We start from the raw sequence: 15,400 nt of genomic DNA, 5'->3' as shown, positions 1-15,400 counted from the left end.
AAGAAGGTCCATGAGATTCTATGTATAAGCTCTGAACTGGTTAAGTGTGGAAAGCCCCAGTGCAGAACCAAAGTCCTTGATGATGAATATGGGCTAGCATCGTTAAGGCCAATGGTCTGGCAGAGCCATAGACCAGTGATCCATAGTCGAGTTTCGATCGAATAAGAGCATGATATATCTTTAGCATAGAACGTCAATCTACTCCCCAAGTGGTGGAAGAGAGAACATAGAGGATGTTCAGTGCTCTTGTACATTTGACCCGTAGCTGCTTGATGTGTGGTAAAAAGGTCAGCTTACTGTCCAAGATAAGCCCTAAGAACTTAGTCTCAGAGACCACAGGCAGCACAACTTCACTAATATGGAGGTCAGGATCAGGGTAAATACCCCGTTGGTGGCAAATGTGCATGCAAATGGTTTTAGTGAGAGAGAAGGTAAAGCCGTTTGCTGTGATTCACTTCAGTAAACAATTGAGGGCAGTCTGTAGCTGCCACTCAATATACCTCATGTTCAACGACTGACATGAGATGTGAAAGTTGTCGACATAAAGCCCATTTGCAACAGTGAGAGGGAGTTGTTCAGTGATGGCATTAATTTTTATATTGAAAAGTGTGAAACTCAGAACACAGCCCTGAGGGACTCCAAGTTCCTGTAGAAAAGAACAGGAAAGTGTCAAACTCACACAAACTTGGAATCTCCTATTCATTAAAAAGGTTTTAATAAAAATGGGTAAATAGCCATGTAACCCAGAAATATGGAGATCTTGCAAAATGCCAAACGTCCATGTTGTATCGTAAGCCTTCTCAATGTTAAAGAATATTGATACAAAATGTCGTTTGAGAAAGGCTTCTCTGACTGACGTTTCAAGTCAAATGAAGTGGTCCATGGTGGAGTGCTGTCATTGGCACCCACACTGGGTGGGCAAGAGGAGGTTGTTTTATTCAAGGAGCCAAACAAGACAAACATTAACCATCCTCTCTAAAGTCTTACAAAGACAACTCGTCAAAGCAATTGAACGGTAATTTGAAGGAATCTTGGGATCTTTCCCAGGCTTGGAGAAAGGTAGGACAATTGCCTGGTGTCAGGCATCAGGAAAAACATTCTCCTGCCAGATCTGGTTAAAAACAATCAGAAGGATAGCAAGACAAGCAGAAGATAGATGGCACAGCATCACATAGTGTATATCATCAGATCCAACCAATGTACTGCCAGACCAATGAAGGGCCAGTTTGAGTTGTACCAGTGTAAAGGGACGATTATACTCATAGAGACAATCAGTTCAAAAGGAAAGAGGTGATTGCTCTGCCCAAGTCTTGATGGCTAAGAAGGTTGAAGAAGAAGCAGAAGTGCTAAATATCTGGCAGAAGCTTTCACCTAGAGTATCTACGATGCTCCAGGTATCAGTGGCTTCTCGGCCATCAAAGAGCAAGATCTAGAAGGGGACAGAATTATATTGTCCACTGACCTTTTGAACCTTGTTCCATATGACTTTGGAACTGGTGGTAAAAAATAGGCTGTTTGTGAACTTAATCCAAGATTCCTTAACCACCGAGCATGTGCACGGGCCTGATTGGAAAGCGATGCGGTTCAAGAGTGTGGGATGTCTATGGAAAGTATCCCAGGCTTGTTTTTGAGCCTTCTGTGCTATGTGGCAGGCAGGATTCCACCATGGAGATGGATATAGTGAAAAATGTGTCGAGGTTTTAGGAATACATTGAGCAGCTGCTTGTATAATACAGTCAGTTACTGCTGCCACACAGTTGTTTATTGATGGCTGATTCATGATGGCAGGATCAAGTTCTGCGAGAGCAGTGAAAGATGGCCAGTTTGTCTGATCCAGCTTCCACTGGGGCACGAGGGTCGAGTGTCATCGACCATGGCCGCTCTCTCTCAAGATTATAGGAAAATGATCACTGTCTCGTGGATTATTGTCAACCCTCCATGAAAAATGAGAAAATAATAAATGGGTGCAAATTAAGAGATCAATAGCAGTAAAGGACTGACTAGGCACATGGAAATAAGTAGAAGAACCAGTGTTGAAAAGAGAGAGGTTGTGATCAGAGAGCATATTCTCTACAGAGTGACTCCTCCTATCAGTATCAGCACTTCCCCAGAAGGGATGATGTCCATTAAAGTCCCCCAGGATTAAAAGGGAGACAGAAACTGTTCAATGAGAGCACCAAGGTCTGATTGATCATATGTCTCTCCAGGTGACACGTAGAGAAAACAAACAGTGATGGTATGACCCACGGACACACGAATAGCTACTGCTTCCAAGGATGTGTTGAGTGGCAAAGACAGGGTGGATACATGCTGATCAACCAACAGCACCACCCCTCCATGCACTCATCCATCACACAGCCTGTCATTTCTGTACAAAGAAAATGGCCAAAAGGTGACTGTATCGGCAGGTTTCAGAAGTGTTTCCTGTAAGAAAAGACAAACAGGATGGTAGGAAGCAATCAGTGTTTTGATGTCATCCAGATTAGAACGTAAACCTCCAGTTTCATTGTATCAGGGTGGCCATTTTTATTTATGTGTTAGCAAATTGGGTGGAGAACCCTTCTGTTTACAACCACATGTTTTCCTTACTTTCCTTATTTGAGGAAAGTCTATCAACCTCTATAGATCCTGCCCCGAGTCAAATGTCCAGGTCTTTGCTGTTGGAAGGGGATTCCAGAGACTGAGGACATGAACGAACGATTGTTTTGCATCTTGGGGTGAGAGAGGAAGTGGATCCCAGGAAATGCCTGTACCTGGAACCAAAGGATGTGGATCTTGGGGTTTGGTGGAATGTATATAAGGAACAGTGAGAGGTGTTGAAGTTAATTCATTGACTTTTTTAACCATAGAGGTCAAAAGACTTTTCATTTGTTTGGAAAACGATTCTTTAGGAGGCACAGAGAGATCTGTCTGCACTCCCACAGTAGTTGTGAAACAAAGTGCAGCAACAATCGTCCAAGATGAGGTGGTGGACAGCAATTTTTGAGCTTCAGGATAGGTAATGTTATGAATTGTTTTCAAACACTGCACCTCTTTTTCTTCCAAACATTTAGGGCAAGAACGAAAGTAGTACAGGTGACAGCCATTGCATTGATACAATGAGGGTCCATTTCACACTCGTAGGCATTATGGTTCTTGCCACTGCAAAAAACACACATTAAGGAACCACGACATGAAATCTACGTGTGACAGAACCGTTGACACTGGAAACATTGGAGAGGGTTTGGAATGTATGGCCATACTCTGCAATTAAAATAGCCTGCGTTGATGGTGGCAGGCAGATGTGGTGATGTAAATGTGGGAATGAAGAAACTCGTTAGCACCATAATTTCATCTTTGTGAGAGGAGATATGCCTCACTGCAGAAACTCCTTGAGTGGAGAAATCAGCAATAATCTCCAACTCTGGATTGTTCTTCAAATTCCTCTCAACAATAACTCCTTGTGATGAATTCAAAGTAGCATAAGGTGAAACCTCAATAGATATATCCCCAACTGCCTTTGAATGCAACTGGAGTTCACTATGTTGGAATATGGATGTTTCCACCAATATGTCACCAGATTGAAACTTCTTTACTGACTTTGGAGAGCCAGCAAGTCCCTCTCGTCCCTTCTGAATGAAAAAGGGAGACATTTGCCCTAAAGGTTTTTCTGAAAGTGAGTGTAATATAAGAAAATGAGATGCAACAGGTAGTACTGATGATGAGAATTGCTGCTCAGAATCTTCAAGATGTGGTCATTCACCTATAGGCTGTTTTTTTCACTATTTTATTACAATTTTTAATTGGAGTATTCATAATAAAGAAAGGGAAATTTTGGTGCCCACTGACCCCACCCACCATGGAGTCCTACAAGGGGATGCACTACAGTGTCAAACAAGGACACTGCAGCAATGCCAGGGTTTTGTGAACACTATACCCAAACACCAGCATCATATAAAGTGTCTACAACACCTGTTGAGAACATACAACACTGGTACTTGGTTGACCCAACCTGAGTGAACCAGCCAAATGACCCAAGGGGGCCACCCCAAGGCCACCTGTCTACAGGAATTCAAGGCCAAAGTGGTATGTTAGGGTTGAACCCCTCAAACACGAGAATCCTCTCCTCCCCTTCACGGGTTGCCACACATTGCAAATAAATAGGTAAATATTTAGATACCAGAGAAGGTAAACTGAAAGAGCAGAACCTTCCCTGGGAGGTCCCCTCACCACATACAGGAATCCACACCAAGGGGCCATACAAGAAACCCACAAGTAAGAAGCCAGGTCAGGAACAAGATACAATCATGACCCAAAAAGTCCCAACAACAAAGAAATCATGTTTCCAAGGCCAGAGTTGATGCCAGAAGGTAGGCCAAAGTGAGAGTGAGGTGGGGGAATGTCTCAGAAAACCAGTTGGGGTTCCTGTGAAGAGCCTTAGACACAAGATGAATCAAGAAAAGGTACTGCAACAAAGCTATTATGGTAAGATTAAGACAGGAATGTTAGGCACCTGTTAAATGAACAAAAGATTCAGGAGCTGCTCCACAAACAGAACCCAAACCTCTGTTGGTCCACATCAGGACAGTCTGCCCTGTGATAAAAGAGACTGAGCTAATCCAAATCCTGTGCAGAATGAGGCATACTAATACTGTTGCACAACTGGAAGACAAAAATGATCAGTTTAAACTCAAATATCAGGGAACAGGTGAAAAAAAATAAAGTTGGGAGACACAATCACATTAAAGGGAAAAACATGGGTCATAACACATAGGAGCAATAAACAAAACATCACATACCTCAGAAATAAGATCCAAGAAAGTGAACAAGGACTGAACAGGATTCAGACAGGGTGTGGAAAGGTACCACAAACTTGGAGAGGAGGCCAAATAATTGAAATCCTCATCAACATGGCCAGAATCAAAAGACTGAGGGGGAAGAAGAGCAACAGGAGAAAATAACGGTTGTATCAAATAATGTTCAACCTCCCTGCAAAGAAATGTTCACAAATCCCCCAACAGATCATCAAAACCTGTGACCTGAAGTATGATATCAGACAAATGATGTGCATCAAAAGTGGTAATGCAAACTTCATAATTTATGGTTGATGTTGAACAAATAAGCAAAAAATTCGGCAGCAAATTATGGGTAAATAAATGCTTTTGAATGAAAGTGAAAATTGCTTGAAAAGAAATGAAACAAAATGTAAGTTAAGCTTATTCAAACCACTTCATAGCAGAACTGGAATAATAAAAAAAAATGTCTGAACTCAAGCATCACCAAATGAGAAGCAATGGTGTGGTAGTGGCACACAGAGGGGGTCAACATGCATCAAGTGAAGATGGTCCTCTTTTATTGGTGGAGAGATAACACGTTAATTTGCATGCGAGACGTGCTGGAATCTTTTATTCTAATGGGGGGAGCAGAAATACTGTAGCATGAGTTATGAAAAGCTTGCATGTAGAGGGCTGCAAAAAACTGAGAAAAGCTGACCTTGTGAGTAGAGGAAAGTACTAGGCCAAAATGTACAACTGCTATAAATGGTTTCAACTGTTTTCCTTGGGTGTAAATGAGCATCTGTTGTCTTCCATCTTTGCCTGACAGTACACACACACATTTAATTCAAGTCTGATTAAAATATGTTTAATACTAAAAGAAATACTTTTAGTTCAATAAAATCAAACTCTGTTCATGATACCAGACTACTTAATGTTTAATACTTAAAACGACCTACCTCAAATAACAGATAAAACACATAAAGTATGACTTTCAGAGGTTTTTAGACTTCTTTGAACTCATTTTTAAATTAAATCTGTTCTGGATACAAGAAGATACTTACTTCAGTGCGGATAGTCTGAGATCCTTGGTTAGGACATGTGTTCAGGTAGTGACTGAATAGAAATTTTGGATCATCAATGTCTAAGGACTCATCAGAATCCAAACATGCTTCTAGGCCTTTCAAACCACCAAAAACAACAAGCATGTGTCTGAAAACAAAGAAGAAAAAATTGCTGTCAGACTCACATTAAATATTCTTAACAATCCACTCATCACCAAGAACAGAAACTTTGTCTTGCCTGTGCTTGATGATGAGAAACTCACTTGAAATAAAATTGTATCTCAGGATGGCTGGTATGGATATTAAGCAAAGAACAATGTTTTGACCTTCCTAGGTCATCTTCATGTTAACAAAGAGTTCTTTGAAGTTTAAAATGCTGAACATTTTACAAATAACAAAACAACAACCAAAGAAAATGTATAGTTGAACATAAATACAATTTTATTATACATAGAGAAAAACAATTCTGCTTAAGCACAAAAGAAATGTTATGTAGTTGTACATAGGTAGACTCACACCAGAAGTCAATCAAAGCTGAAATCTGTAATTATAAAACTTATAACTTTGACAGTAATACACTGTAAACCTTGTGTTAATGGTACCAACCAACAATAAAAATGCTATTACAGAGTATTATTAAATAAATGTCGTCAGCAAACAAAGTGAAAAACTCTAACTGAGCTATTACGTTTTCAGTGATAACTTCACAGTTTGTACCTGGAGAATAAGCATTTTAAGGACCACAGATACATAACAGATATCTAATGATTCTTTCCTTCTCATAGTAGATCAACTAAACCAAAGTTCATGAAATTCAACAAAATTCTAAAGTATATCAAGTTTATGTTTAAAAAAATTCCTGCAACTCGATATAGTTTATTAACATACTTAATTATGAAAAATAACATTCTCATACACTGAAAATGTATTTCCAATATATACTTACATCCAGTGACAAATCATGGTTGGTGGGTTTGGTTTATTGCACATACACACTCTTATATGACAGAAATCAAAACAAAAACATATCTAAAAATAAACATGATAAATATGCAACTAAAAACAAATTAACATATTGCATAACAAATAATACTAAATTAGCACCACTTGGCATTTCCTACCCTACTTTGCAACACAATCAAGAGCAAAATATTTCCAAGATGAACATTGATTAGCTGAATTGTCTTTACTGCACCAATCACCACAGACAACATATATAATCAGTACTCACACAGTCACTGAGGTCAGTGATGGCTATATCTCGCGTAAATAACACCTTACGTCACTGTTTTGCCTAAATTACAGTAATTATGACATTTGTGCTAGTAACAGACAAGATTCATATATTTTTATACTGAATAAAACACTATTTTTTGTTAAATCTCCCAAAGCTGGTTTACTGCCAGTAAACACAGTAACCTGTAAAGTACACCACTGCTTTCCTTGGCTCCCATAATATATTTTCTTCATGATTACGGCCTTTTATGTGTGCAATTTTTCACTTGTCTCTGGCCTTGCGTTCCCACCTTCCACTACATGTTCTCACTTAGTACAGCTAAGCTGTGCTATGAATACTCCTCCACCAATAGAACAGCAACACACCCTCCTAGTGCAACTGACTTCTTCTATACTGTACAACCCAATATTCACTTTGAAATTGAGTAAATATAAATTATGATATGAAGTATCTATCTATCTATCAGAAGAGAATTTTTAGCATACAAAAATGTTAACTTCTGATATGATACCTAATATTTTCTTACATAATAGCTAGAATTCCACGTTGAAATTGTGGAGGAGCTGGAAGCACCCTTCAGAAATCATCTGAAAAGAGCCCATGAAGAGTAAAATCTCAGTGGATGAGATCATACCCATGGGAAGCTGCACCATTTCTATACTTGTTATACTCTTCATCAGTATTGAAGAAATGTGTCACAAAAATGGGTAGAATAAAGCAAATCCAGGAAAGTGAATGACCAAATGGCATAGAGTGGCTAGGGCTCATTACACAATAATCAGGTGGTCAACTTCAGTCCAAGATCTGGCAGCACTGTGAATGGCATATATGGGCCATCAGAGGAAAAGCACGTTTACCAGTTTTCATCGCAAACCTGTGAGTTAGAAGGGAAAGAGGATTTCTACTCAAAAACCCAGGCTAGCAAGTGAATGCAAATCTAGTATGTAACCAACAACAGACACCATCTGGGCAATTGCAGGAAGGTAGGATGCACAAGGAAGGATCAATTCCAGCCCAAAACCAGATGGCAGTGGGAATATATTATCCAGTCCCAAACATAAGAAGGATCTCAGCACAAACATGTGTGAGGACTTATGTTGGTTGATCCAATTCCAATCAATACCAGTACAACCAGGAACTGATATCCAGACAGTGGTATCGAGGAAGAATCCTAACTGCAGGGGAGAATTACATATTGTGGATTCATTCAGACCATGACCAGACAGAATTTGGAATAGTACATTAGGTCCATAAAAGGAGGACATTACACAAAATTTATGGAATTGTGCACACTCAAGAGGAACCCTTTATGGTACACTACTCTAGCAGCTAGGAGCAGGTGGGTCATAAGGACTTCAATACTCAACTGAAAAAGTGGGGAACAGCATAGTGGGGAAGCTGAAGAAAGTGCAAGAGGCAAGCTCAGAACCCTATTTTAAAAGCAGGTCAAACCTTAAGTATTAAACCAGAAACAAAGTGATGAACAGCCCTTCCCTGCTTTATTCATGATAGTCCACAAGTTTGTATAGTCTGGGACTGCTATATATATGATGAAATATAATGAGAGTACGTACCTACTAATAAACTCACAAAACACCTCATCTCAATGGCGAGCATTACAAACCTTAAAGATTATACATACAGTGTGGATTTAATGGTTAGTCCAACTTAATTCCAGAAAAAGATCCCTTTGGAACTGGCACCCAGAAGGAGGTAGGATGAGGGTTCTCCAAACAAACACTACACATGGACACATTCCACATGCTACAGTTGATTGATTGATTTAGTGTTTTATGGCACAAAGCAGCTAGACTATCTGCGCCAAATGTCCAGTAAAAAGGTCAAAATAAATTAAATGTAGTAAAATACACAAAAGGGAATGAAGGTAAAACAAAACATCATTGAAAAACACAAAAAGTATAAAACCAATGTTAACATCTAGTCTACAATGTTAAGATAGAAAGCAGAGTAAGAGAAGTTGTAAAGGACTTTCTCTAGCATAATGGTAATGATCATAACCTGCCAGGAAGACTACCAGGTAAGTACAAGAACCACCGTCAGTCACCTGAAGTTGGCCTTTCCAGTCCTGGTTCTGGGTTATGTGTCATTATGGCCAGTACTAAAAGGTAAAGTAATAAAAGTGTTAAATGACATGCAGCAAAAGTGTAATAACAACTCGCCAGGACGAATAATGGGTTGTTCAAACAGAAAGTTCAAACAGCAGTGTTGGTCACCTGAAGTTGGTCTTTCCAGTCCTGGTGTCAAGTTATTTAATGTTCTGGCCATTTTACAATGCCAAATTGAACTAGAGAGATTGAGAGTGAAAAGGGAACCACAATTAAGAAGGTGTAATAAATAAATATCAAACACTTAAATAAGGTTAAAAAGATGAATGGCCATTAAAAAACTAAAAACTTTATCAAGGTGGACAGTGTCACCATCACCAATAACACTGTCCAATGGGACAGACAAACCCTGGGACAGAACATGTTTAAAATAGTGCCGTCGTTGAGAGTCGTAACGATGGCAGGAAAGTAAAATGTGGCTTACAGTGATTTGAGTGTTACACAAACTACACACTGGTGCAACAGTTCCAGATAAAAGAAAACGATGAGATAAAAACTGTGACCAATGCATAGTCTAGTTAGAACAACTTCCTCCTTCCGAACGTTACGGAAGCTAAACGGCCGAAGCCCAATATAGGGTTTTATTTGAAAAAGCTTGTTGTAATGTTGCTCACTCCAAGTGGACTGCCAGCTGTAAGAGAGCCGAGCCTTGAATACAGGACCATAGTCCATGTACGGAATAGGCACAGTGGTGATAGTGCCAGAGCAGATAGATTTAGCTGCCGTGTCTGCAAAGGCAAAAAGGAGCAATGGCAGATCATTTGTTTTGAAAAAGTAAGGCCCTCTGATGAAGGGAAACACATCCCCAAGTGGGATGCTTTTGTAAGGAGCGAAGTTTTGAAGAATACAGTAAAGATAATTGCAAATGGCAAAGGTGCAGAGAAGGTTCGTGAGATTCCACATATAAGCTATGAACTGGGAAGGTGCGGAAAGCCCCAGCGCAGAGTCGAAGTCCTTGATGATGAAGGCCAGGGGTCTGGCAGAGCCATAGACCATTGATCCATAGTCGAGTTTGGAATGAATAAGAGCACAATATATACCTTTAACACAGAACATCAAACTGCTCCCCAACTGGTAGTAGAGAGGACACGGAGGATGTTCAGTGCTCTTGCGCATTTGACCTATAGCTGCTTTAAGTGTGGTATAAAGGTCAGCTTACAGTCAAAGATAAGCCCCAAGAACTTGGTCTCAGGGACCACTGACAGCAAAACTTCACCGATATGTAGTTCCAAATCAGGGTGGATACCCCGTTGGTGGCAAAAGTGCATGCAAACAGTTTTAAAGAGAGAAAAATTAAAGCCATTCACTGCAGTCCACTTCAGTACACAATTGAGGGCAGTTTGTAGTTGCCTCTCAATATATCTCATGTTAAACGACTGACACGAGATGTGAAAGTTGTCAACACAGAGTCTGTTTGCAACATTGAGAGGGAGTTGTTCAGTGATGGCACTTATCTTTATACTGAAAAGTGTGACACTCAAAACACAGCCCTGAGGAACCCTAAGTTCCTGTACAAAAGAACGGGAAAGTGTCGAACCCACACAAACTTGGAATCTCCAGTCCATTAAAAAATTTTTAATAAACATAGGTAAAAAGCCACGAAACATATATATATGGAGGTCTCACAAAATGCCATACCTCCATGTTGTGTCATAAGCCTTCTCAATGTCAAAGAATATTGAAACAAGATGTTGGCATTTGAGAAAGGCTTTTCTGATTGATGTTTCAAGTTGAATTAGGTGGTCTGTGGTGGAGTGCTGTCATCAAAACCCACACTGGGTGGGCGAGAGGAGGTTGTTTGATTCAAGGAACCAAACAAGACGAGTATTAACCATCCTCTTTAAGGTCTTACAGAGACAGCTCGTCAAAGCAATTGGACAGTAGTTTGAAGGAATCTTGGGATCTTTCCCAGGTTTAGAGAAAGGTAAGATAATAGCCTGGTGTCAGGCATCAGGAAAAACATTCTCCTGCCAGATCTGGTTAAGATCTGGTTAAGAGCAGCAGGAGAGAGATAGCACAGCATGTCATAGTTTACATCATAAGGTCCAACAGATGTATTGCCAGACCGATGAAGGGCCATTTTCAGTTCCACCAGTGTAAAAGGACAATTATAGTCAAAGAGAGAGTCAGTTCGAAAGAAAAGAGGTGAACTTTCTGCCCGAGTCTTGATGGCCAAGAAGGTGGAGGAACAAGCAAAAGTGCTAGATACCCGGTAAAAGCTTTCACCTAGAGTATCGGCAATGCTCCAGACATCAGCTACCTCTTGGCCATCAGAGAGTAAGATTGAAAGGGGAACAGAATTGTAGTACCCACTGACCTTTCAAATCCTGTCCCATATGATCTTGGAACTGGTGGCAGAAGATATACTAGTTATGAACTTCATCCAAGATTCCTTCTGGCTTTGGCGTCTTACCCACCTAGCACGTGCATGGGCCTGTTGGAAAGCAATGCAGTTTGAAAGTGTGGGATATCTACAGGAAGTATCCCAGGCCCGTTTTTGAGCCTTCCGTGCCAAGTGGCAAGCAGGATTCCACCACGGACGAGGAAGACGTGTCGAGGTTTTAGGAATACACTGAGCAGCTGCTTGTATAATACAGTCAGTTACTGCTGCCATACAGTCGTCTATTGATGGCTGATTCACGATGGCAGGATCAAGTTCTGCGAGAGCAGTGAAAGTGGATCAGTCTGGCTGATCCAGCTTCCACTGGGGCATGCAGGTAGGGTGGCATCAACCACGACCAGTCTCTCTCAAAAATATAGGAAAATGATCACTGCCTAGTGGATTATTGTCAACCCTCCATGAAAAATAGGAAAATAATGAAGGGGAGCAAACCGAGAGATCAATAGTTGTAAAGAACTGACTAGGTGCATGAAAATAAGTAGAAAAACCAGTATTAAAAAGAGAAAGATTGTGATCAGAGAGCATACGCTCTACAGAGCGACCCCTCCTATCAATATCAGCACTTCCCCAGAGGGGATGATGTTCATTAAAGTCCCCCAGGATGAAAAAGGGAGACAGAAACTGTTCAATGAGAGCATCAAGGTATGATTGATCATATGTCTCTCCAGGTGACAGGTAGAGAGAACAAACAGTGATGATATGACCCACGGAAACACGGATGGCTACGACCTCCAAGGGTGTGTTGAGTGACAAAGACAGGGTGGGCACGTGTTGATCAACCAACAGTGCCACCCCTCCATGTACTCGTCCATCACACAACCTGTCATTTCTGTACAGAGAAAACTACAGAAAGGTGACTGTATCAGCAGGTTTTAGAAATGTTTCTTGTTAGAAAAGACATACAGGATGGTAGGAAGCAATCAGTGTTGTGATATCATCCATCTTAGAACGTAAACCTCGACAGTTCCATTGTATCAAGGTGGCCATTTTTAATGACAAATAGGCAAAGTGGCTGGAGAACCCTTTTGTTTATGACCACGTCTTTTTTCCTTACTGTCCTTATTCAGAGGAGGTATATCGACCTCCATGGATCCTGCTCTGGGTCGATGGGGCAGGTCTTTGTTGTTGGAAGGGGATTCCAGGGACTGAGGACGCAAACAAATGATTGTTTTGCATCTTGGGGTGGGAGAAGAAGATGTATCAGAAGAAATGCCTGTATTTGAAACCGAAGGATGTGGATCTTGAGATTTGTTGGACTGTAAGGGAGAAACAAAGATGGGTGTAGAAGTCGATTGATCAACCTTTTTAAACATGGAGGTCAAAAGGCTTTTCATTTGTTTTGAAAACGATTCTCTTGGAGGTACAGAGAGATTTGTCTGCACTCTCACTGTAGTTGTGAAATGAAGAGCAACAGCATATGACCAAGATGGAGTGGGGACAGCAATTTCCGAGCCTCAGGATAACTAATGTTATAGGTCGTCTTCAAACGCTGCACCTCTTTTTCCTCCAACCATTTTGGGCAAGAACAAAAGTAGGAAGGGTGGGAACCATTGCAGTTGACACAACGTGGGTTCGTGTGACACTCATAGTCCTTGTCACCACAATGAGTACATGTCAGGGAACCACAACAGGACGTCTTTGAGTGGCCGAACCTCTGACATTGTAAATATCGGAGAGGGTTTAGAATGTAGGCCGTACCTTGCAAATTACATAACCTGCCTTGGTGGCAGGTGCACGTGGTGATGTAAATGTCAAAACGAGGATATTTGTCAGCACTGTAACTCCGTCTTTGCGAGTGGAGATGCGCCTCACTGCAGAAACTCCTTGAGTGGAGAGACCAGCAAGAATCTCTAACTCAGGGACGTTCTTCAAGTCCCTCTCAACAATAATTCCTTGTGATGAATTCAAGGTAGCATGAGGGGTAACCTCAATAGGTACATCTCCAATTGCCTTTGAATTCAAGAGGAGTTCACTGTGTTGGGATGTGGATGTTTCAAGCAATATGTCTCCAGATCGAAGCTTCTTTACAGACTTTGGAGAGCTAGCAAGTCCCTCCAGTCCCTTAATAAAAAAATGGGAACATTTGTCCTAAAGGGTTTTCTGAAAGATAATGTAGAATGAGAAAATGAGGTACAACTGGTGGTACAAATGTTGAATATTGCTGATCAGAGTCTTCAAGACGTGGTAGTTTACCTACTGACTGTTTTTTCACTATTTTATTTAAATTTTTTATTGGAGGATCCATAGAAAAAAAGGAAAATTTCAGTACCCACTGACCCCACCCACCATGGAGCCCTACAAGGGGATGCACTACAATGTCATACAAGGACATTGCAGCAATGCCAGAGTTTCGTGAGCACTATACCCAAACACCAGCATCAGACACAATGTCCGCAACACCCATTGAGAACTTCCAACATTGGTACTTGGTTGACTCTAGCCCAAGTGGACCAGCCGATTGACCCAAGGGTGACCACCCAAAGGCTGCCCATCTACAGAAATTCAAGGCCAAAGTGGTGTGTTAGGGTTGGACCCCTCAACCACCAGGATCCTCTCCTCCCCTTCATGGGTCACCACGCACGGCAAACACGTGGGTGAATGTTTAGATCCCAGAGGAGGTAAACTGAAAGAACAGAACCTTCCCTGGGAAGTCCCCTCACCACATACAGGAAGCAACACATAGGGGTCCACATGCTACAGAGTGTTATCCAACATGAAGCATGAGGTCACTGTGAGTTAAAAGGAAAACCTATTTACTGTCAAATCAAGAAGCTCAAGACAGTAACAGGAAGCAAACAGTATCTGGTTGAGAAACTGATGCCAAATGACAAAGATAATAGGTGATGAAAATATATAGTGTGGTCCACATGTTAATCTCGATGAACTCCTGTAAAGGAAATTGGAAATTAACAGCAAAGGACAGGGTGAGGTAGTAGATCTAGATAAAGGAGATCTGAAAATGAGGATAAGGAAGAATAAACCAAACAAATAAGTTGGTAAATCCAACCTGAAAGTGTAACAAGGGAAAGATGATTCTGGTGAAGAAAAAGTCAAGAATGGGAACCACTGAAGGAAGCTCAGTATGCACGTAACACCTGAGAGCCTAGATGGGGCATAGGAAGTGATCTGGATAAGAAAGGGAGCATAAATGAGAAATGGAAAGTATGGAAGTTTCCATGAAAGCTAAAATCAACCTCATGAGCTTAAGCCTTAAGGGAAGGAAGGAGTGATCTAGATAAAGGAAAACGTTAGGTACTATGGTATAGGATACCAGATACACCAAGGGTTAACATGTCTCACCAAATACAACCGTGATATAGGTTATTCAAGGAAGGTTGGTATAGGAGACAGGAAGAAAAAGGAGTTGAACAGACACAGAGTAAGGGCATGCACAATAACATAAAAATTCCAATCAGTTCAGTGGGTATGGTGAGGAGGATGGTAGAGACCAAAGGATGAAAACCATATGGAGGAAATAGGAGTAAAAACTTGTGGGAAGTTGAAAAAAAGAAAGGCAGACGACAAGGTCATCCTATAGCTATCAATGGTCAACATGGAGAGACCATTGTAAAACAACCACACGACAAATTCAAAAAAATAAAGAGATCCTGGGAGAAGGGGGAAGGAAACCCTGCCATAGAAAACAAAGACAAAAGATTTGCCATTTCCTCTGATAAACCCAACAAGACAGAAGGGCAAAGAACAGACTGAATTGTAAAGAAGGGGCACTACATATATAGAAAGTCGAGACTGCCTATCAAGGGGTCAGACAAGTCACATGTTAAACCAAAGTGTCGGAATGGCATAATAAAAAACAG

General features: G+C 40.9%; 1 protein-coding gene across 1 annotated transcript in view; it reads right to left on the bottom strand.

Moving 5' to 3' along the window:
* The window catches only part of LOC143248882 (28S rRNA (uridine-N(3))-methyltransferase), a 58,830-nt gene that overhangs the window by 8,088 nt on the left and 35,342 nt on the right, over nt 1–15,400 (bottom strand). The window contains exon 9 of the mRNA XM_076497772.1: nt 5,819–5,966. Within this exon, the coding sequence (XP_076353887.1) occupies nt 5,819–5,966 (148 nt within the window). The remainder of the gene's footprint in view (nt 1–5,818; nt 5,967–15,400) is intronic.

The sequence above is a fragment of the Tachypleus tridentatus genome, chromosome 4, assembly GCF_004210375.1.
Source record: "Tachypleus tridentatus isolate NWPU-2018 chromosome 4, ASM421037v1, whole genome shotgun sequence".
NCBI classification, from domain to species: Eukaryota; Metazoa; Arthropoda; class Merostomata; order Xiphosura; family Limulidae; genus Tachypleus; species Tachypleus tridentatus.
The sequence above is the reverse complement of the archived record's forward strand: the minus strand, read 5'-3'. Positions and strand labels throughout refer to the sequence as shown.